General features: G+C 42.3%; 1 protein-coding gene across 4 annotated transcripts in view; it reads right to left on the minus strand.

Annotated features, from left to right (window-relative positions):
• The window catches only part of BMP7 (bone morphogenetic protein 7), a 90,762-nt gene that overhangs the window by 32,120 nt on the left and 36,888 nt on the right, over window positions 1-21,754 (minus strand). For 2 of the 4 annotated variants that reach the window (XR_003094200.1, XM_025204692.1), the window contains exons 3-8: window positions 18,668-18,816; window positions 13,152-13,349; window positions 9,497-9,573; window positions 5,226-5,230; window positions 4,846-4,851; window positions 4,080-4,084 (exon numbers count right to left, since the gene is read on the minus strand). Coding sequence is in view for 3 of the 4 variants with exons in the window: in XM_025204692.1 (XP_025060477.1) it covers window positions 4,080-4,084; window positions 4,846-4,851; window positions 5,226-5,230; window positions 9,497-9,573; window positions 13,152-13,349; window positions 18,668-18,816 (440 nt within the window). In the remaining variant the exon portion in view is untranslated. Of the gene's footprint in view, window positions 1-4,079; window positions 4,085-4,845; window positions 4,852-5,225; window positions 5,231-7,113; window positions 7,666-8,801; window positions 8,913-9,496; window positions 9,574-13,151; window positions 13,350-18,667; window positions 18,817-21,754 lie in introns of those variants that run through there. The other 2 variants (XM_006024091.2, XM_025204691.1) reach the window with 2 other exon arrangements.

Genomic DNA, 21,754 nt, shown 5'->3' on the forward strand with positions numbered 1-21,754 from the left:
AAAAAATGGAAATAAACAGTTACATGATCCACTGAAATTCATAACAACGGACAAATTGAATCCATCCAACCCTCTATGCAGTGTAACAGCCATAAATAAAGGCTTTATGGCTGAGAAGTTGTAGGCACCAGTCCAACAAAATCTGATTTCTCTATTCCCTTCCCCCCACTAATATATATATATATCAGAAAATAAGGGGTTCCAAGGGCAGCAATGACAGAAAGTTAACTATAGCTTCTTAAACCAGACGCCTACCAGTATTTATAGTTACACATTCTGTGCATGGTATGTGTGTACATTACCGCACCGACTTTTACAGTTGACTTCTCAGTAGTAATGTGAAACCAAAACAACTGATGGGCCATACTTGGAATCGCTTGTGTATTTCTTGAATAAAACAAATTCAGCCTTACCGCTCAGAAAACGACTTGGACAGTCAGTCAAGTCAGCAGTGCCAGAACATTCAAGACATCTCCATTAGCCTTCAGGCATCAAAATAAAGGGCTGGTGTTTTTCTAAAGAGCCCAGCACGTTGGATTTTGAACACCTGGGCAAAAGTGTTGTAATGGGAACTGCCGGGTGAGCATCTGCCCCAGCTGTGGTTGCAAGGCATTTGGAAATATGGGTGGAGCACACAGCAGTAGCCTATGAACTGTCATGCCAGGTGAGATGCACACCCTCAGTTCTCACCAAGGGTAGTGCAAGCTGATGATGACAAAAGGAACAACTGCAAATGCAGCTCCTCTGCCTTCATTATTGGCATGTGTTATACATAAAATTGCATGTGCAGATGGGCCTGGATACCAGACAAATGCAAGGTTTTTGGTACACGTGTATTTCTCTGGGCAAAGCCCCACCACCCTCTTCTGTTCCAATACAAGCTTAGCTGTTAACTTTTGTGTTATGGGACTAGGTTTAATTACTTCCCTTACAGAAGTGCTTTACATAGGGCCCAAAGGCACTGTTCCAAGCAAGAGGTGCTGCAACCACGGGAGGGTCCATCTCTGGCACAGCACTAAGGAGGATTCCTCCCTCACTTCCATGCTCCTGTGTGCCAGGATGGGAGTGATGGTACTGACCTCTACTATCAGTGATTGCTACCCTCCTCCTCCTCCTGGTTCAGTTGATCTGATAGTAGGGAGTGGAGTCAAAGCTTAATTAATTTCCCTCTCCCCCCAGCTGCTCTGAGAACCAGAGACATGGTTTGTAGCCTTGCTTTTTCAGCACATCTTAGATCAGTGACCCAGGCAGGCCACAGCTGGACATGCATTATAACAGGCCGTGCTCCCTTGCAGCCTTGCTCGGGTGTGTAGGTGGTCACAGTTTAGCCTGGCATGATAGCTTTGCCCTTCTTTTGTCCAGTTGACAGAGCATTGCAACTGAATAGGTCTGTCTGGGATTTATGCATCAGTGTCATAGTATTTATCTATTGCTCATGCAGACCTTAGTTAATGTTTTTAGAATCACCGAATACAATAGCTGCAGTTGTTGATGAGAATGGCGAGATGATATATTTGAGCCAACTCAAATTTGAGTTGGTCAACTTTGTAGCCAGACCCTGAGTCTTCCTGTTTCTGTCTGTTGTAGAGTGAAGTCATCCAATGCACCTGGCATCACAGGGGCAAATAATATAGAAATAAATCCTCCTGCATCAAGTGGTTTGCCTCCATTGCTCAGGACAAAGTTCACACCACTTCATGTCACCTTCTGTTTCTTGCCACTCCATCCTATCTGCACCAAGCTTTAGTGGGAGAAGTAGAGGGGACAGTGTGCCCTTCAAAGTGGTGTAGGATCAGACACACAAAACAGTTGCAGTGAGTCAGGCTGAAATGCAGTAAATTCCTCCCTACCGCCCTGCTTTTTTCCATGGATATAATTTGCTCATCTCTTCATGCTCTTTTTTTAAACAGACTCAACTCCGAGGGCTTGATTAAAGTGAGTGCTGACAAACCAATGAGTTAATGCTCCTACTCCCCCGCTTCCTTTAAGAGGTGTCTAAAATAAGACCATTAGTCTAGCATTCAAGTTTTATCTAAGGGACAGATTAACCCTGACCATTGTGACTGCCTCTGCTACCACTTTCCTTCCCAGAACATAAATGGGCATATGCATACTTTCAATGTGTGCGAGTCCAGGGAAGCCCTGCGGCCCCCTCATTCCAGCCCAGCATTTTTAGTGTAGGAAATCAAAATGATTTTTCCAAGGGAAGGTTCATATGAGCATCTGCACTGCGGGATCAGACCCTGTGTTAATTGTCAACCAGTCAAGTCCTTAACTGTGCCTATATAAATGGTGCCTGTGAGGTCAGTGGCATTACTTGTGTGAGCAAGTTAAGCATTTATTTAACGGATTCCAAGGTGAGCCCTCAGGGCAGGATTTGTCATCCCACTCCCCACCTTTTTTTTTAAAGGCAAATGAGATGATGAAGGAACTTCATTAATATTCTGTAATAAAAGATGTCAGATTTACCCAAAGAACCTTGTCAGCCCTGTACTGGACACGTTCTACTTGATCAATTAAGTCATATTAGAGCTGTAAGGGAGAGAAGTTGGTTGAGTAGTTTTCTAATGAAATCCTACAGAGATGGCCCTTTTCAAGGCGGTAATACCCCATCTTTAATATTCTGACCCACCATCTACTTGTTTTCACCAATAAAACAGCTCCTGCCAAAGGAAATCAAATGGGTAAACAAAACATAATGCATTTATTAAAATAAACCTTTGCGGTGCTTAAAATCTCCGAATGATTTAGGTGGCAGCTGGAGAGCTTACAGCCAGAGTCGGATGTGGGGGGAGTGGAAACTTTTAGCAGTGGGTAGTTTTATTTACAACACAAATAAGTTATTAACTCTTGCAGGGGCCATAATGACCCTTTTGGGCTCTTTTGTACTTGGGTAATGAATGGCCTTAGTATAAAATGCCCGTGGGTTGCCTCAAGCTCTTGTCAATCATTACCTGATCAATAAAAACTTCAAACAGGCCCCTTTATGCTTAACTGGGCAGAATTTCTCCCTGAGTGGAATGGCTATATACAGGGACCCATGTGTCTGTGGCAGCCATAGAAGGCAGCAATAGAAATACTTGGCTGGAAATCTGCTGGGGTTGCAAGTCCCCATCTCCAAAAAGGAGTCCTTCTGGTTTTGTTCATCCTAAAAGGGTCTGTTCCAATTGCAGACAGAGCTGGAGGGACTGAACAAAGAACGGCGGATGAAATCTTGCAAACCTTGGCTACCACAGCACGGAGCAATGCTTGGGCTATTTCCACTTCCCCACTCTGCTTTTATGTTCTGCAGCTGACACATAAATAAGATCAGAAAGGTTAAATTTCACCAGCTTATTTAAATAAATACATTATCTTTTGTTTTGCAAAGCTTGGCAACACAGAGGGTGTTACCTGACGAAAGACTGCGGGACTTCACTGGCCTAATAACAATAACTGTTTCATAATGGAGGAAAACGAATGCATCTTCATTAAGTAAATTATAACATCTGCGAGCCCAGGCTGAAACTAACTTAGAGCAGCCAGCCTATAGGATGTACTAGCCGTGCTTTCTGGTTGCATTACTCAGACAAATATAACTATTCTGAAGCTGATTCACATGGGTTTTATATGCCCTGCCAGTTTCTGGTATCATACATATTCATGTCAGGAGTTCTCTTTCCAAACCAGTAGATTTAGAGAGAAAACCGCAGTCACACTATGGACCGATAGGAAGCTAACAAGCTCTGGAGTGGATTTTTGGCTCCCAGGAGGAGGCAGCTGCTGCTGGGCATATCCAGTAAGTTGTGTACATGGCAAAGCTGAAGGGAAGTGTCAGTAAAACCAATGGAGACAGATTCTGCATTCATCAAAGTCAATGGGACAACTTGCACTGACTTCATTATGGCAAACTCGGTCCCAGAAGAAGGCCTGGCTTTTTTCTCAGTGAAGTTACTCCTGATTTACACTGCTTATAAATGAAGAGAATTGGGCTGAGATTAGAAGAAAACCAAGAACACCTTGACTCTGGGTGTTTTGGGCCTGATTTAGGACTCAAAGCCTACTGAGTCTTCCATTAGCACTTCATTGGGTTTGGATCAGAGCACTAAGCAATGCTAGGATTCGCTTGTCATTTGTATTCACGCGTCTCTACTATTCAGAAGACTGTAGTTCGTTCCAAGAGTTTGGTGATTTCCACCTACAACCCAGCAACACATTTATGTAAACTGGTCTAAGTCTGCATGCATTTCAAAGTAAGCAAGAACCCAACATTTGCTGCTGTGCCCTTAAGGTATAATGTTTACTTAATTCAGGTTTTGGACCGCAATTTTTTTCCAGTTCCCTCGATAGCAATGCACTGTGGTGTCCACAGTAGGAAACATCATGCCAGCGGCATCTCTGAAATATGCTAAAACAATCTAAATTAGAAAATGTCAGTTTCTTGGCTGATGTTCCTTTGGAGTTTCTTTTTCCTTTCTTGTGCCTCTGTAATTTTATTGGGATGACTAAATCTCTGAACTATGTTAGCAGTAAACAGAACTAATTTACCCCCTGCTTCTTTGAAACAGCTGCTGACAGCTGCACTATAATTCAATCATGGATCTTTGCAGTGCAGCAAAACATTCATATTTTCTTCCTAGTCTTCCCCCTTGGTTGGATTTAGAATAAGGCAGCTTCACTAGACATTGACACGTGCCCGTTATACCAATATATAAGGCCTGATCAATACAGAAACCCTGACACTCAGCGCGAAAACTCAGCCTCAACCAGATGCCCTTTTGATCTAGCTGGAATAACCACACAAAGGCACAAAGTTGTTGGAATATCTTTTGTAAAGTCACAATGATTTATTTCACTAGTTTGTACAAAATGCTTCTAACTGCTCTATGAAAAGAACCAGAAATGTATACATAGATTTTGCCAACTGTTAATAAATATCATCTTAAATAAGGAAACAAATGTGTTTTAAGAGATGCGAATTTTCCTGAATGCGTGACTGAAAAGGAATTCAGAGATGATGGAAATAAATAATTCTTTTTCCACGTTTGTGACAACTATTTACATAAAAATGTACAAACAAACAGAGCCAACGTACAGCCTAGCAACAGATTCTGTCATCGAGTTAAAAAACAAAACCAAACCCCGCAGAACATCTACGAGTCAAACACAAGAAGAAAGGGTGGTCAGCTCTGAAACTGGAATATGCCAGTCCGCTGACTGCCAACATTGGACACAAAGGACAATACTCATCCTTGCCCACATAAAATAATAACCCGCCCTAAACATCCAATGTTAACTTCATAGCCAGCACCTTAGCTTCCCATACAAGGTTTACAGACACCTAAAAGCACGCTGCATGGGGGGACGTGCACAAATACAACACGGAGTGCTATCTACAATTCGCATGACTTTCTGCATTTTACATTTAAAATGATGGATGCACGGAAGGCAGCTGCAGTCCAACATTTCTCAGAGATGGTTTGTCTAAGGGTATTGCAATGCAGGATCCCTCCTTGGATTTGACTTGGTAACTATAAAGTCTGATTCGGATTTCAGTCAGGTATAGCTGTGTTCATTTTAATGGCACAGATTATATATGCCAGAGCTGAATTAGGCCTGCAGGCTCTTGGTTTGTATTCATACGTATGCATGGTGCCTCTGGCCACATGGACTACTGTCCACCAAGGGCCCATCCCAAAGCCCACTGCTGTCAGTGGCATAAACTTAATCCTGCTACCACTGGAAATCACTGATAAAACCATTATTGACTTTAACAGAATTAGAAAAGAGAACTGGGACACGAGAAACAAACTCCCAGCTTGTCTCCTACAAAGCTGCCCTTTTGTTGGTGTTGTTGTTGTTAAGCAAAGCATCTGGTCTGGATTTTAATTGTGGTTTAGAGGGAAGAGAGCAATGAGTGATTCGCAGAACCCCACAACTTCCTTCATCTCTCTTCCCTTAATAGTTCCTTGGTAATGAAAGATACAGGGTCTGATTCTGAGTTGGACAACACGAGAATAAATTAGGAATCCTTCCTGTGAGGGCTGCAGTTATACTGAGACGTAAAATCAATCTGAGGAGAGAATCAAGCCCAGGGATTTAAAAAAAAAGTGTGTCTCCCTTATGCAGCTGGTCCAATAAAAGATATCACTCACAAGAATCCTTGCCTCTCCTTTTCATTGTTTTTGTAGATCTGCCTAGCAGTTTAGAAATGGGAGGCTAAGCAGGCAGGCAAAAAGCCTGGTATTTTATTGGAAAGAACTTTTTTTTCCCTGATGAAGTTCAAGTTTTGGCCATCTACGCAAGCTCCAAGAACACAAAAGCACTTCCAGCCAGCCCAATTTGTGATTGGGTTCAATGGCAGGAGCTCTCATCCACCCTTCTGCCACAGTAGCTTTAATTTAACTTTAATTACAGAAATTTGATAGCTTTTGTGACCTCTGACTTCAAAAAGATCAACCAGGAGGATGCCTTCTGGACGCTAGTTCCTGTAGCCTGGTTTAGATGCTTTGAGACTGCCAATAAAATAAGAATCGCACAGAAAATACTGACCCAGGAAACTATCGGGTCTAGTCCACAAGAAAGATTCAGGACTCAATCCTCCAGATGCCAGCTCCAGATCCAGCACCATACTTTGGGCTTTCCGCATTTCATTGGCCTACAGATCTGCAACCTTTTTGGGGCTTTATTTAGCGCACCCTGAGATCAATGGATGTTTTCCATATGGGAGCAGGATTTTTGGCTTGCCTTTCATAATAGTGGATGCCCACCTAAAGAGCTGGGTTATATGTTTCCAAATTATTTCCTATTTTTTTGGAAATTTTATTCTTAGCCATCTCAGTCCATTGCAAATTCAGGTTCCTGCTGGTAGCGAAAAGAGATCTGTTTGCCCTCTAACACCAAAATTCAACATCAATCCAATCTTTTATTCTTTGGAGTTTATTTCTTTCAGTTCCTACAGTGAGGTTTCTAGATGTATTTGTCCTTTTGAGTCACTTCTTCCAGATATAGGTTCTGCTAGTGCAAAATTTAATACTGGAAGTTCCACGTGTTTAGTCTTTGCCTCTGCTTATGAAAAGGGCATAAGCAAAAAGGATGGAGTTAATTCTCTAACAAAATATCTGTTTCTCCAGGTATGTTTCAGTCACTCATTTTTATTGTGAACAACATGTTACAGGAACTAAAAATGCTTATTACTTTGCACGCACTCGCACCACAGATAGATTTGTTTAAAAGAGATGTTTATAATCAACGCTGGTGAGTTAGTCATCTTCCGAAAGGCTCCTCTGCAGCAGTACGTAGTGTTTGTAACCAATTGTTTTAGGCAGACTGGTTTTCCCATTAGTTCAAAATCGGTTCAGATGTCACCTGGATCCAGAATTTGTCCTATTATCTCCTGCCGATTCTGCCCTGTCAGAAGCATGATGCCTGCAAACTGTTTTTATGGCAATCCGAGGCCGGAGACCTAAACTTTTTTGTTTGCAAATCCATATAAAAAACCCTCATTACAAATCACTCTTTTTCTTTCCTGCAAACCTAATGGCAACCGCAGGCCCGTACTACCATGTTCCTGTATTTTTTTAAGATAACGTTGGAGCTGTCATCAAAATAGAGCACTGAGATGGCATTGAGTTGTGTAGGAGCACAGCAGGGCTTCGGCACAGTCTCTGGGTTTATAAAGTGAACCTGGGGGATGAAAGTAAATGATGTTAAGATTTCTCTCCCTTCCCCTTTCCCCACCCGCACTCGATCTGTCTTGTGCAGACTTTTCAACACGCAGGGCACGTATACATGTGCTCTGACGTGCTGTAAATACAGCACGTCAGAGCAGACTCAATCAAGTCTGCTGGAGCATGGTAATTACTGCACTTCAGCAGACTCCAGCACCACATGTATCAGTGTCTCTGCACTGAAAAAAGGTGGTGGGAGCACTTTAACTAAAGCTCATTTGATGAGCTTTAGATAAAGTAACTAAAGCTCATTTGACGAGCTTTAGATAAAGTAACTAAAGCTCATTTGACGAGCTTTAGATAAAGTGCCCCCACTGCCATTTTTGTGTGGGGATGCTGACACATGTGACACTCCAGATGCTTTAATTAGAGCGGCTCTCAGAGCTGCACTAATTAAAGCACCTCTCCTTCCCCCCACTCCTGGAGCACATCTATAAACACCCACACATCCTGCATCTGACTCGTGTGTGTGAACACCCTTATGTTCACATTCAAAGGATGGGCTTGACAAGCAGCACAGCCAGGCCCAAAGTCAGAAAGATCCATCCAGGACCTGTTAAGATTCTTACTGTGAAACAGGTTTTATCAGCAAATGTCAATTTGTCAGCCACCACATTTTTGTGAAACTTTGCTGGCTTTATGATACGCTTCTGAGGAGCTGCAGGTCAGTTTCCGGTATGGATCAACCTGGTTTCCTGCCATCTCGAGGCACGGGTGGCTCATCCCTATAGCTATAGCTTCATCAGCCCCTTCCCAGTGGCCCCCAAATCTGCTTTAGGCAGATGCCATGAAGTTTTGATCCAGAAATGCTTACCCTCTTATTTGCCCCCTCAAATCCTTTCCCTCTTCTACAGTGCCATTTGTCTTTATTGGCAGGTCCTTTTACACTCATAGAGCATGTTAATGCTTCCAACAAAGACTGGGTACTCCCACGCCAACTATTAATTCAAGCCACTTGGCTAGACCAGTTCAGCCAGGTGCTGCAGGTATTACAATGCTTTAATGTAGACATCTGCTTTCCTGCTAACTCAGAGGCTTCTCCTTTGCATAACATTTATTCCTGTGCAAAACACAAACTGAAACTGCACCTACCAGTGTCTGCACAATAGCATGGTTTGTAGCATTCATGTATGAGTTCAGTGGGAAGGCACATTCTCCTTCACAGTAATAAGCTGCATAGCCCTCCGGAGCAATTATCCAGTCCTGGATTAAATCGAGGATGTTAGATGTGGAGGAAGGATAGATTGGTATGTACAATGGCATGAAAACTGGAATGAAACTCACATTTCTCAAGTCAAATACATAGACAGACTCAAAAAAAATCTATGCCACTCCCCATTAAACTACCGGCCCTGGCAATATAATCGATTCTTTGCACCTCTACAGCTCCCACTTATCCTGAAAGATCTCATATCACTTTTCAAACTGCTATATACAAAGTATCAACAAAGATTGTTCCACTCAGTATGGAAACGTGATCACTTCTGGCACATAGAGTTGGAGCTGCTGAGCAACACCTTGGAGAATTACAGAAAGCGAAGGATAGAACATCCAATTGAAACCACAGAGGGAACTGAAGAAAGAGAAAGACTCAGGTCTGAATTTGGCCACATCTGAGGTGACAAAAATTTTCAGCCAGTCTTAAACTGGTCCCCAATCTGCATGATCTCTTCTGTGCACTCAGAGGCCCAGGACAAAAATGTGGTCTTTGGGGTAACGTTACAAGTAAAAAGATGAACGACTGCAAAGGGCTTTGTCCATCCTTCGTGCAAGCAGAGAAACCTTACCTGCCATCCGAGATCCCGGAAGCTGACGTACAGCTCATGTTTTTTACAGGCTTGCCTCTGATCACTGCTGCTGTTTTCTGAGTTGGAAAAAAATCAAAACCAAGTGAGTGCATACTGGCCAACTGAACGCGTTAGTGCAATTTCACAATGAAAGCAAAGCTTACTAAGACTATCTCCCAGAGCTGCTGAACCTCCCCAGCACTGACATGTCCTGGCAACATCACACTGTGAATGATACACTACTTGCCTCTGCAGGTCTGTGCTGCTTTCTACCATTGGTCAGCTTTTTTTTATCATTTTCAGCTTCTTGTATTTTAATTGTAAGATGCCAGCTGGATTCAGTATGCCTAAACCACCTATCTGGCTTCCTGTGCAAAGCCCAGGAAGTCCTGGGAAATGAATTTGTTTCTGCAGGGCTTTCTTGGACCTGTGGGAGCTTCTGGTTGGTAAAAACCAACTTTATTTTTGATATACATCTATGGTATAGTAAGAAAACCAGAAAGACATGCAGGAAAGGGACTCAGAGAAAGACCATGCTTTCTTAATGTATCTGTACCTTGCATTTCTTTGAGTTATCGGCTACTGACTTGGGTTCCCTTTGCATGCTCTAAAAAGATGGTAGGACCATAGGAGAATGACTTGAAATCTATCGTCCATGTGTTGCAGCCATATTCTGACTGCAAATTCAACTGGTGATGAGCCCCATAGAAAAAAGATAAAAGATGTTGGTTCAAATGAGCCCGATCTTAGGCAAGCTTTAAAGCTGGACTCAAACTCCAGTCCGCTGTTTGGATTGAACCACTGAGTCTGGCAACTGGAGAAGTGATCTTTTAAACTACGCCAACTGGAGACACCCAGCCACCAACCATGTTACCTTCACAATCACATTTCTGACTGTTTATAGAGGTGAGAAGTTCTGTTATCTGTCACACACCGCAAACCATTAAGTCCTGGACTGATTGCTAAACTAGCCTTGGAGAGATTTTATACAGTGAACTGCAAATTTTCTTGTGATGGAAGAATTTGGAAAAACAGTCAGAAATCCATGCTCTCTTTAGAACGGTTTTGCCCAACTTGTGAGCTTGGACACGCAATGCAGGGCAGGGCAGAGAAGAGACATGTCACCAGGAAGGAAGGAAAGAACCACTCAGTGACCGACTAAGCAGATAAATTATGAGGAAACTTTGCAGTGGTGGGGGGCCAGAAACCAAGGTAAGGAACTTGATACCTGAGTCGCAGGAGGCCGCTGGAACGTAGCAATTGCCATGCTCCAATGGACTCGATTAATCGAGTCTGCTCAGACGCGCTGGAATTCCAGTGCATCACAGCAGCCTCGGTGCTCATGTATAGGCACCTTCTAATGTGAGGTACTAACTAAATGTGCATTAGGCTGCCCAACTGCGCAGTATTGAAAGCGCATGCTTTTTTAGTGACACTTAATGTGCAGTAGCCTAATTAATCTGCACATTAGCACGCTTCTTGCCATCATGCTCTAATGAGCAGTAAAATAAGCTACTGCACATTAAAACACATGTGTATATATGTCCTATGAAAAATAGATCTGCCTTTTTGTCCATTCAGATCCTGTACAGGATAGATGTAGTCCCCAGGATAAGGGATGAAAAAAATGTGCATGTCTACTTTGGTCTTGCACATGAAAACAGATGAATGCTTTGCGTGTTTATGATGGAAAGCCAGGGGGCCTGCTCCAGATGCACTGGAAATCAAGTCGGCTGGAGCGTGCAAATTGATGTGCTTTGGCAGCCTTGTGCGTCACATGTATCAATGGTGCAGCATGCCTCTGCGCTGAGAAAATGGTGGCAGAGCACTTTGCACTAAAACATGTTCAATGTGCTTTAGTTCAAAACGCACCACCACCATTTTCTCAGCATGGAAATGACTGCACCACTGATACATGTGATGCCAGGGCACTTTTATCATGGCTTGCTAATTAAAAGCTTCCAGCGCCACATTGGAAACACATGTAAGAATGCCCAAGGAGCCCAAAATATTCAGAAAGAAGGAACATTGCCCCTATCCAGGAAAGAGATCACAGGATTTTGGAATGATTAGTGAAGGGCTAGAAGCAAGACATCTCAGGCTAGAAGCAAGGGTGCGTGCACTGGAGGGAAGCAAAGCTAGCAGAAATACTAAAAACCTGCATAGCATGTTGGCCCTGCCTCATGCAATCTCTTACACATCCATACTCCATCAACTTCCACAGAGTTAGCTCTCCATTTCAAGTGAGCTAGCTGTTCATTAACAGAGGTCAGAAACCGTCCCCGTGTTCTGAGGCAGCTAAAACTTGATTCAGATTTTTATTTTAAATATCTTTCTTAAAATTCTCTCCAACTTACAAAGCTGAGACTCCCAAATAATAGTTTTGGTCGTGCGAGTGAAGAGTTCCAGTAAAGCCAGGTGGGAAACATATTTCCCATCCTGTGAAAATTTTGGAGACTTCCAAATATTTTTCCATCCAATTCAGAACAAAAAATAAATCTCAGAAACCTCAGAGCTGACAACCCAAAAAATCTGTTTTCAAGCCAACTGAACTGTTTTCTCAATTTTGATCATTTTAAATTTTACTTCATATAATTAGAGTTCAAATTCTCAAAAGCTGTTTGAAATCAGAAAACTGGATTTCTTTTTGTGTGTGTATGCATAAGTGTGTGGACAATATAGTCATTGTTTAAATTGCTTTTGAGCTAAAAAAAGTTGTCAAAACTGACCCTATCTTGTAAGGAACTTCAGTTTCACTCAAACAGGATTTTCTAATTCCCAGCCACAAATACTGTTTGGTAGGGCTGTGCAAAGCTTCAGTCCCTGATTCAGTTCAGCAGATATTCAGCCCGATTCGGTGGCCGAATTTCTGAATCTGAATCGAATCAGGAGACCCTTTAATCTCTCCAAATCAATTTGGAGAGATTTGGATATAGACAGCTTTAAATGTTTTTTCTACATACCTCTAGGTAGCACGCGGCTTATGAATGCTGTGATGCTGGGGCACATGGAGCATCCCACGGGAGCGCAGGGGAGTCCGCAGTGCACTTAGCTTGGCAATCGGTGCCTCCTGTGTCTGCAGGGGGCACCTGGGCTCCTCCGCAGCTGATCGCCAAGCTCCCGCATGCTCCCAAGCTCCCCACACGCTCCCCGGTAGACCCGGAAGTGGACCAGAAGTATTTTTGGCCCACTTCTGGGTTGGCTGCCAAGCACACGGGGGGGCGGAGCCCCCACACACTCCTGTGGGATGCTCCATGCGCCCCAGCATCGCAGTATTCATGAGCCATGCCTGGTACTTTGAGGTATGTCGAAAAAACATTTAAAGCCGTGTCTATGTCCGAATCACTGATTCTCTGAATCAGCATCAAATCTTCAGATTCTGATTCGGCCAAATCGAAGCGGGGACAGTGATCCGAATCAACAAATTGAATCACTGTTCCCGATTTGGGCCGAATCCAAATCTGAATCGAATACGGCCCGTTTCGCACACCCCTACTGTTTGGGCCTGCCATGGACATTGAGAAGGTGCTGAACATACTCAAGCACATAAGGAAAACAGAGAACAAATTGCCTGAGCAAACAGAAGTTGTCTTGTTCTGGTCTCTACCATATATTATGTGGATATTTGGTACCCAAGAACAAAATCCTACTGTACCTGCAACGTTGGACACCCGAAAAGCTTCCTGGTTCTTTGGTGCTTTTGATCGATTCTGGCTCCTTTGTTTGCCTCCAGTGGAACGAATACTGCGGAGATGAACCTCTGTGGCTTTGAAGAACGCTACTGTGAAAGGCTGCTTATTTTGTGGGCCATGTCTTCCAATAAGACCAGCCAATTTGGGATTGATGCTTTGTCCTTAACAAAACAGACAGAAAATCAGTCCAACAGCCTAACAAAAGCTTTCCATTTCCAGTGACAGGAGTGATGATAATATGAGACAGAACTGGCCAATACTACTTCATACACAACATTCCTAGCTGATATCTATTTGCATGGATCAACTGAAGGACTGGACTTAAAATTAATAGGCAAAGCCACTTCTAACAGGAACAGCTCAGTACAGCTAACTTCACTTTATATCTGCATGTAAAAGGGAAATAAAATGTTCCTACATTTAATTATTTTACTCTAAATCAGCTTAGCATTAGCTTTTGCCTGAATTCTTTAGAGGGGTTTCTTGAAGTTCACCAACCTATAATTTGAAGTGATCCTATAAAAGGAACCATAAAGCTCAGCCCATAGGGGCACTAAATTCCCACTGGAAGGTTATTAACTTAAAATAAAAATGCCTTGTATTAAATGTTGACATAGTTCCAAAAAGATTGCACTTGAAAACAGCAACTAGTTCAGATCTGTAGAGACATTTTGTTTATTGCTACATTTGTCCAACATAGCACTACTGAATTGGATAACCTGGTTATACATACATTGGTTATTGATTGCTCCTTTATTATGCAGACATTTTAAATACATTTTTGTTTCAGTAGAAGCTACCTGACTGATATAGCTGGAAGCTGAAGCCCACTGTTTACGAAAGAGATGAGGCAGGACTAATGGCAATGACCCTACAAACCAGGGCCTTGCCAATCTGTTTTGACTCAGTTGTGCATGACCCCTTCCAGAGACCACTTCAGTTTCTATCAGCACCCAGGCTCAAAGTCACTGAGACAGAAAGGAATGGTGTTTAAGGATACTTTATAGGATTATGGGAAATTAGAGCTGAAAGGGCCCGCACAAGGTCCTCTAGTGCAGTGGTTCTCAACCTTTTTGTACAAGGACTCATTTGTAAACATTGATGGCCAGTCCCGACCTAGTGCCCCCCATTCCCAGCCCTGAACCCCTCAGTGTGTGGGGCAGGGGGTGGGTATGTGGGGCAGATGGAACTGTGCCAGCCTGCAAGGAAAAAGCCACAGTTTCCCACGTTTTGCTTCTTTAAACAAGAATCCATTTTAAAGTTTGTTGATCCATTTTTTTAATTTGTTCTCGACCCTTTCATGAATTCCTGTGACCCACTTTTATGTTGCGACCCACCAGTTGAGAAACGCTGCTCTAGTGTCCAGCCCTCCTGCTCAAGGCAGGATCATTCCCAATTAAACCGTCCTAGCCAAGTGTCTGTCTAACCTGCTCTTAAAAATGTCCAGGTTGAAGACGCCACAAAGCACTCAAGTGTGTGCAGAGCTCCAAGTACAGACTTAGTCTCATTGAAGTCTATGGAACTTCTCACAGGCTTAACAGCTACCATGTGTTTTGCTGGCTCAAGGCTTTATTTCCTGTCCGAGTACGAGTTTAAACCGGTCCAAGCTGGGATTCACGCAGTATCCCATTGAGTCCCTATAAGCAAACCTTTCTGTTTTCCACTATCACTTCCTTTAAATTATTACCATGGTTTTACGGGGGTAAATCATTTTACCTGTACCACCTTGCTCTCAAGTATCTTAACAATATGGATCCATCTCTGCTTGGGTGACACAGTGGGCATACGTGAGTATATCAGAATGCAGAATTTGACCCGTGAACAAATTAATGGAGAAAGGAACTTAAAAAAACCGGAAAGTCACCAGGGCCATGCGGTGGCAAAATATATAATTTTAAGAATGCACATTTTGTTTAACTTTTATGCCCTATTAAAAAAGACATTAAAATATCCCGTGTGAGACTAGCACCAGAGAGGCAGTATGTTCCTCATTAATGAAACTGTGTGAAAAAGCCCCACTTGATTCCCGGCATTTATTTCAACTTCTTCATACAGCCGGGGACCAAATATCAAGGAAGAATGTGGTTAAGTTTAAGGGCATCTGTCTAGTCCTAATTAACCAATTATGTACTTGTCTCAAATGAAATAGAGCCATGCTTGCAAATTGGAGAGTGCAGCCTATTTATCTTTAAGAAGTTTGCCTTTTTCTGTGCTGAGCAAAACAGGATATGAAGCAATAAGTAATAGGCAAAGTAAACTTAAAGAGATGGCTGTTGTTCCTATGTATTGTCAGGAACCGAGTTTAGGTTGACAGCATGCCTGAGGCTAATGAATCACTTTAGCGTTTCCCTGGCTTGTTGCTTGAGCTTATTTTGACTTTCTAAGAGTAAACAAATAACCTCTAATTCCCCCCTAGTTCCTCTCATGGAGAAACCAATCTGGCATGCTTATAAAGAGCAGTTAAGTGAACTCATCTACTTTGTAGCTGGACAGTGTGTATTATAACTCCATCTTTTTACTATCCTACTTACATGCATGGAGAGCACCGTGCAAAACGATCAGTACCCATTTCCAAACCAGGCACTACTGACTAGATTTCCTTTTCCATTATTCACTTTAAACTCAGGCTATGTCTGCTGAATGGTTTTGCTTTGTTCACAAGCGTCTAGTTTTGCATCAGAGTCCTGCGGTGTTTGCAGGCGCGCAACAATCTGACATAAAATCCAGGTGTAACTCCCTAGCTCTATAACTAACATGCAGTTGATCTGAACCCAAAAGAAATGTAGGGATCAGAGAAGGGCTTGCCCTTGCAGCTCACCATGGAAGGGAACATAAGCCCGAAACTGGGAAAAGCAATACTGCAAAGATTTCCTCATGGATTTAATTTTAAATGCAAGGTCTAGTGTCCAGGGGGTTCCATTCTCAAGGATGAAGCTGGCCCCAGAGCTTTGAAAAAATACGTCACTAGTTTTTCATCAATGTGTTTTGATAAAGCAGGGTATTATTTTCTAACATAGTCTTTTTTGTTTGCCTGATTATCATGTGTTTATGAACTCTGAGGGAGATTTTCAAAGGCACATTTGGAAATTAGGGCCGTAACTCCCACTGAAAGTTGATTGGAGTTATGCAACTAGCTGTCCCCTGTGCCTTCCCTGAGGAGACAGGCTTGTTCGTAGATTGATAAGGGTCTGGTTTTGATTGTCTACCAATTTACTTTGTCTGAGAAATGACCCAAACTCTCTTCACAGTTTTAACATTCTATTCTGTGGGGGATTCTGAAAATCTAGGTCTGGAATCCAAAGTCTATTAAGTCTACTTATACTCCAGGATAAAATATCCAGAGTTCACACACCCTTTTGTACACTCAAATCATGGTACGTGCACACACCAATGCGTATGCACATGGTCTGGGGTCTGTGTTTCCGTGTTCACAGTCAATAGTGAAAATCAGCTCCATAGCCTATTAATGAACTAAGAATGAAGGAGAAACTTCCCTATCTACTATACATTTACATTCATTTTGAAGGTGCACATTTTCCTCTGAAGGACATAATTTCTTTCTTTACTGAAATTGCTGTGATCCTGTCTGCTGTTTATTTCACAAACCGAAGAGCAGAGCACCTCTCTTTGTAAAATGCAATGAAAATTTCTCATGTTTGTATATATAAATTGAATTGGCTTATACAATATTCAGACTTATTCTTTATGAAGTTACAACTGGTCTAGCTCCTAGTTCTCTTTCATACACTCTGGGTGTGTCTACATGTGCATTTATGCCAGCTTAAATTTACTGTGCAGTAAGTTACCATGCAGTGAGCAGGAATAGGCTGGCGTCTACACGTGCAGGCATTAAAGAGCATTAACGTTGTGTGTAGACTAACTTGGAACTAAAGTTAGTCCCAAGTTTGTCTAAATACATGCACAGTAAGGTGTCTACATGTGTGTTCCTGCACAGTAACTAATCAGTCATAAATTTGATACCTACATGATGCAGGTATCAAATTTACACGCAAGTAGGAGTAAATTGCCATATTTACTGCACAGTACAGGTATGAATGTGTAGATGCATGCCCCTACTGTGTAGTAATTTTGGTTACTGCACAGTAAATGCACATGTGTAGACGTGCCCTCCTTCTATTAAAGTTTCCTTGCTTCCTACAGCCCTGATTTTAGTCTACAGAGAATGTACTCAGAGGGCATGTCTACACAAGATGCTATTGTGCAGTAGTATCAGGTTACTGCACAGGGAGTGTCTCGTGTAGACGCGCCCAGAGTATGGAAAATATTTCTAGACTGCAACTGTTGAGCGCTAAATCCTAGCAACATAATTGGAAGACCACATATAAAAGAACCATTCTTCCCCAAGATATGTGGCATGTATTTTCTAGTACCACAGGCATTATTGGCAATTTAAGCAATTTAAAAATTTTAAAGGACTCATTGGATTCATTCTCCCTCTTCAGAAATAGAAGTCTTTGGAGTTCAAGCAGATTCTGAAACATAACTGAAAATGATGCGACAGTTAATTACACTCCACGAACAATGAATGCAAATATGTTCCTTACTGGATGAATCTTGAAATCAGTCTAGACGAGGGGTGGGCAAAATGTAGCCCAGGGGCTGGATTCAGCCCGTCAGGCCATTCTATCCAGCCCGTAGGGCCCCTAAAAGATTTAGCAAATTAATATTTATCTGCCCTGGGCTGTCCATCATACGGCCCTGGATGGCTTGCCAAAACTCAGTAAGCGGCCCTCTGCCCAAAATAATTGCCCACCCCTGGTATAGACCAGTATCCTGTGTCTGCTAGCAGCTAGTACCAGATGCTTCAGAGAACGGGGTCAGGCCCCCTTGATAGACAGGTGTGAAATAACCAGCCCACTATGCTAGCTCTCATCTGGCCTGTGACTGCAAAATTGATGGATTATTTACAGGTGTAATACTCATGGCTATTTGATTGGTAAATGTGTACACAGATTACCTAGCCAGTAAAGCATTTAAGCAAATACCAACCTTTAAGCATCTCAGTCCTTGCACAGATACTTAAAGTTACATACATACTTAACTGTTTTAATAGACCATAGAGAGGTAGTTAGCTGTGTTAGTCTGAAGCTGAGTAGAAGACAGGGTAGATTTGTACTTTATAGACTAAATCCAAGATGGATTGTATAAGCTTTTGTAAGCACCAGGCTTACTTCATCAGATACTGTGAATGGACTGTAGGGCCTTCAATGATGATGATTATAATAATAATAGACCATAATGTAAATACACAATTGTTTTGAAATCAGTTGTGGGTTTCATATTTTAAACACGGACTGACAACATTGTCTTTTTATTGTAATAACTTTGCACCGTTATTCCAATATTTGCATCTTAAGAAAATTCAAGACAAGACATCACACTCAGTGGAACACAACCCGCAGCATTCAGATTCATCCCCGCTAGGGTTCTGCGTGTCAGTGTCATGACTGAGCCTTACCATCTATACTCTCAACCGACAGCTGCAGGCCAAGGTTGTGTTGTGGGTTTACCACCCAGTGATTACTGGTTGCTGTGATATCAAACACCAACCAGCCTTCTTCTGCAGCCCAGATTGTTCGAGAGTCAAGTAGGAACAGATCTGAATCCCTGGAAAAAATATACATAGTTCTTGATTACTTACATTTTTAAATGGCTGGCCAACCCCTACGGGTAAACAGTTATTCATATACTCAGGTTAGACAAAGACAGACATAACTCTTGGGCTAGAGGCAGTATCTTTTATTAGACCAACTAAATAGCAGCAGAAAAATTTCATGTCCAAACACCCTTCGTTAGGCAGAGAAAATTCAAAGATTGTAAAAGTTCTCCCAGGTAGAAAAGAAACTTCATCTTGCATAGGGGAGGTAAAGGATGGCAGAGGTAACGGATGGTCCCCCTGGGTTTCAAAGTCTGTTTATGAAAAAGTTGCTCTGTGACTATGCAAATCAAGCAGAGACAAGGCTCCAGCAACATTTATAGGTTTTCTTATCAGAATGCACAAGTTAAGCCAAAGGTAGGCTGGCACCATATGCTTTTCTGTGAGCAGACAGAAGGATGCACTGAAGCAGCATTATTGTGACTTCAGACACATACATTACTCCACATTCAGGAATACTCCAACAGTTGCTGATGCAAATTAAAAAGAAATAAATAAATTGCCAGGCAAATGTATATACAATTATCATATTTGCATATGCAAACTTGTTAATTAGGTATATAATGCACCAAATTCTTATGTAATCCTGCATGGAAAAATGCTTTCTTTGCACAATACTACCAATAGAGAAAGCAAATTGGAGCACAGTTGTGCACATGTTTGGGATATAACAATCTGCTCTTGTGTCTAGAGACTAACACAATAAACTCTAATGGATCACAAGACAGCATTGCTACACAAGGCAACCTCCTTTCAATCTCTTGTATAGAAAGCTGAAAGTGGCACACTCAGCTACCTTGCAAGCTAAAACTGAGAACCATAAATTGAAACGGATTAGAATTTGAAGGTGTGTCATGGGCTCAGGTGAAATGGCCGAAATCATTCAATAAAACATCCCTAAATTACAGTTGATAATCTTGGTCAAATATGAAGATCACTACAGTTCCATACAGGAAATAGTCTCTTCCTTCAGAAGCTTGGATAAAAATAATCAGATTGGTTAACTGTGCAGCTATCTCCAAAAAAAAAAATCTTTATAAAAAGGATGGAGACACACAGATGGTGTTTGGACATGTCCTATAAAAGATGATTCTTTCATGTTTTAGTGTGCAGATGCAACAACTTGTTCAAGTGTAGCTGTAGCTTTTTGCATAATTTCTTTTTCATTGTGTCCCATAAACTCAGAGGGCTTTATTAACCAGTGTTTTATTGCCATGCCAGAACAAACCGTTAACTTCTTTAATTCACTTTGGCCCCTTATTCGCATGGAATGCTGTTTGACTCAAAAATCTGAAAGAGAGGATTTAAGCAGCCCCATTAAAATAGGATCTGATGGGCCTCACAACCTGTTATAAACCTTGCTCTGGGGGTGAGAGAGGTAAGCCCCAGATAGCACCAGGTCGGACAGAGCAGAGCATTGAACCTAATTTGTTTTATTCCTATCATCCTATTGTCCTTGTAAACTGGATGGGTCTAGGAATAGAGCAGTAATGGCTTTCATCAACCGGTCACTGGTGTGATTAGCAGCAGGGTTGATGGTTGTTGTAACTGATGTTGTTTGGTGGCAAAATTCAATATTTGACTTCAGTTGCTGCAGCACAAGGGACTGCATCACCAAATGCATATGGAAGCTGGATTTCATATTTCCCCCACACATGCGCAGAAATTTAACTGCCAGTTGTGAAAATACTGACTATAGGGTGTAATGAATATTCCACGTTATAGTGTGAGGGAGATTAGCATGTTTCCTTATCAGCTGCCGGCAGAAGGAAGTCCCTTGTGAAGATACGGAGTCTTGCTATCAGTGGAAATATGATTTTTTGTGGGAATAAGGGGACATTAAGATGTGTCCCATAACTTGGCACTTGCATTTTAAAGGCAAGTATGGGGGATTGGGTGTCACATGTAAATAGCCTTTGTTATTTTCCACAAAGATTTGGTTAATGGAAGAAGACGTGCTTTAGTATCCGTCCATCCACCAAAACCAAACTGATTGAGGGACTGTGTTGTCTTGCTGCTTCTCACCTGTGTGTATGGCAGTAATTCTCAACTAGGGTGCCGCAAGATCCTTTAAGGGTACAACCGGGAGCCATGAAAACATCTACATGACTCACAAGCTAAATCCAGAGATTTCCAAAGAGTCCTTGGTGTCGAACATATTCTGATCTGTTGCAAACTTGTTGAATTCTTTGCAAAAGAAGAATTGCTCTATGATCTTTCTGTAGTCAAGAAACAAAGCTAAGACCTGGCATTTTCCAAGGACGGTCTGGAGCAGAGGTAGGCAACTCCTAACACATGTGCCAGAGCATGGCATGCCAAGGCATTTTGCTTGGCATGTGTGCCTCAGGGAAGGGGCCAAGGCTGGGCTGCCACAACAAGGATTGGGCCCCTCATGGCTCCCCCACCATGTTTTTGGCACACTTGCCAAAAACACTGCCAATCCCTGGACTGGAGTCTAGAAAAGTTGAAAAGCACCGATGTATTGGGATTGTGCCATGCTTAAACTAGTTACAGAACTATGAGATAGTTTGGGGCTGAGCATTATAAGAACGTCACACAAATGCATCCCTTGGGAGTGGAGGATGAGAAAACCCTGCTCTCACACTCACTTATGACCCCTACCATTATTTGATTCTAAGTTTCCAGGGGTAAAAGGCTTTTATGTGAACATGCTGCAGGATTTAACTATGCCCCCTGCCTCCAGCTGGTGATTCACAGAAGGTCTGGTTACTGGAGCCCCAGCTTGCCGGATTCTTTTTGCAGGTTGAAGATAATAGCAATAACAATACCGAATAAGTCGTTACTGCTGTGCTGCAATATTATTACTCAGAAAAACCAGCCTTTAAGCTTCCCATGCTGACATGATGCAATCAGGTTAACCAGACAACA

The sequence above is a fragment of the Alligator sinensis genome, unplaced genomic scaffold, assembly GCF_000455745.1.
Source record: "Alligator sinensis unplaced genomic scaffold, ASM45574v1 scaffold970_1, whole genome shotgun sequence".
Lineage (NCBI taxonomy): Eukaryota > Metazoa > Chordata > Crocodylia > Alligatoridae > Alligator > Alligator sinensis.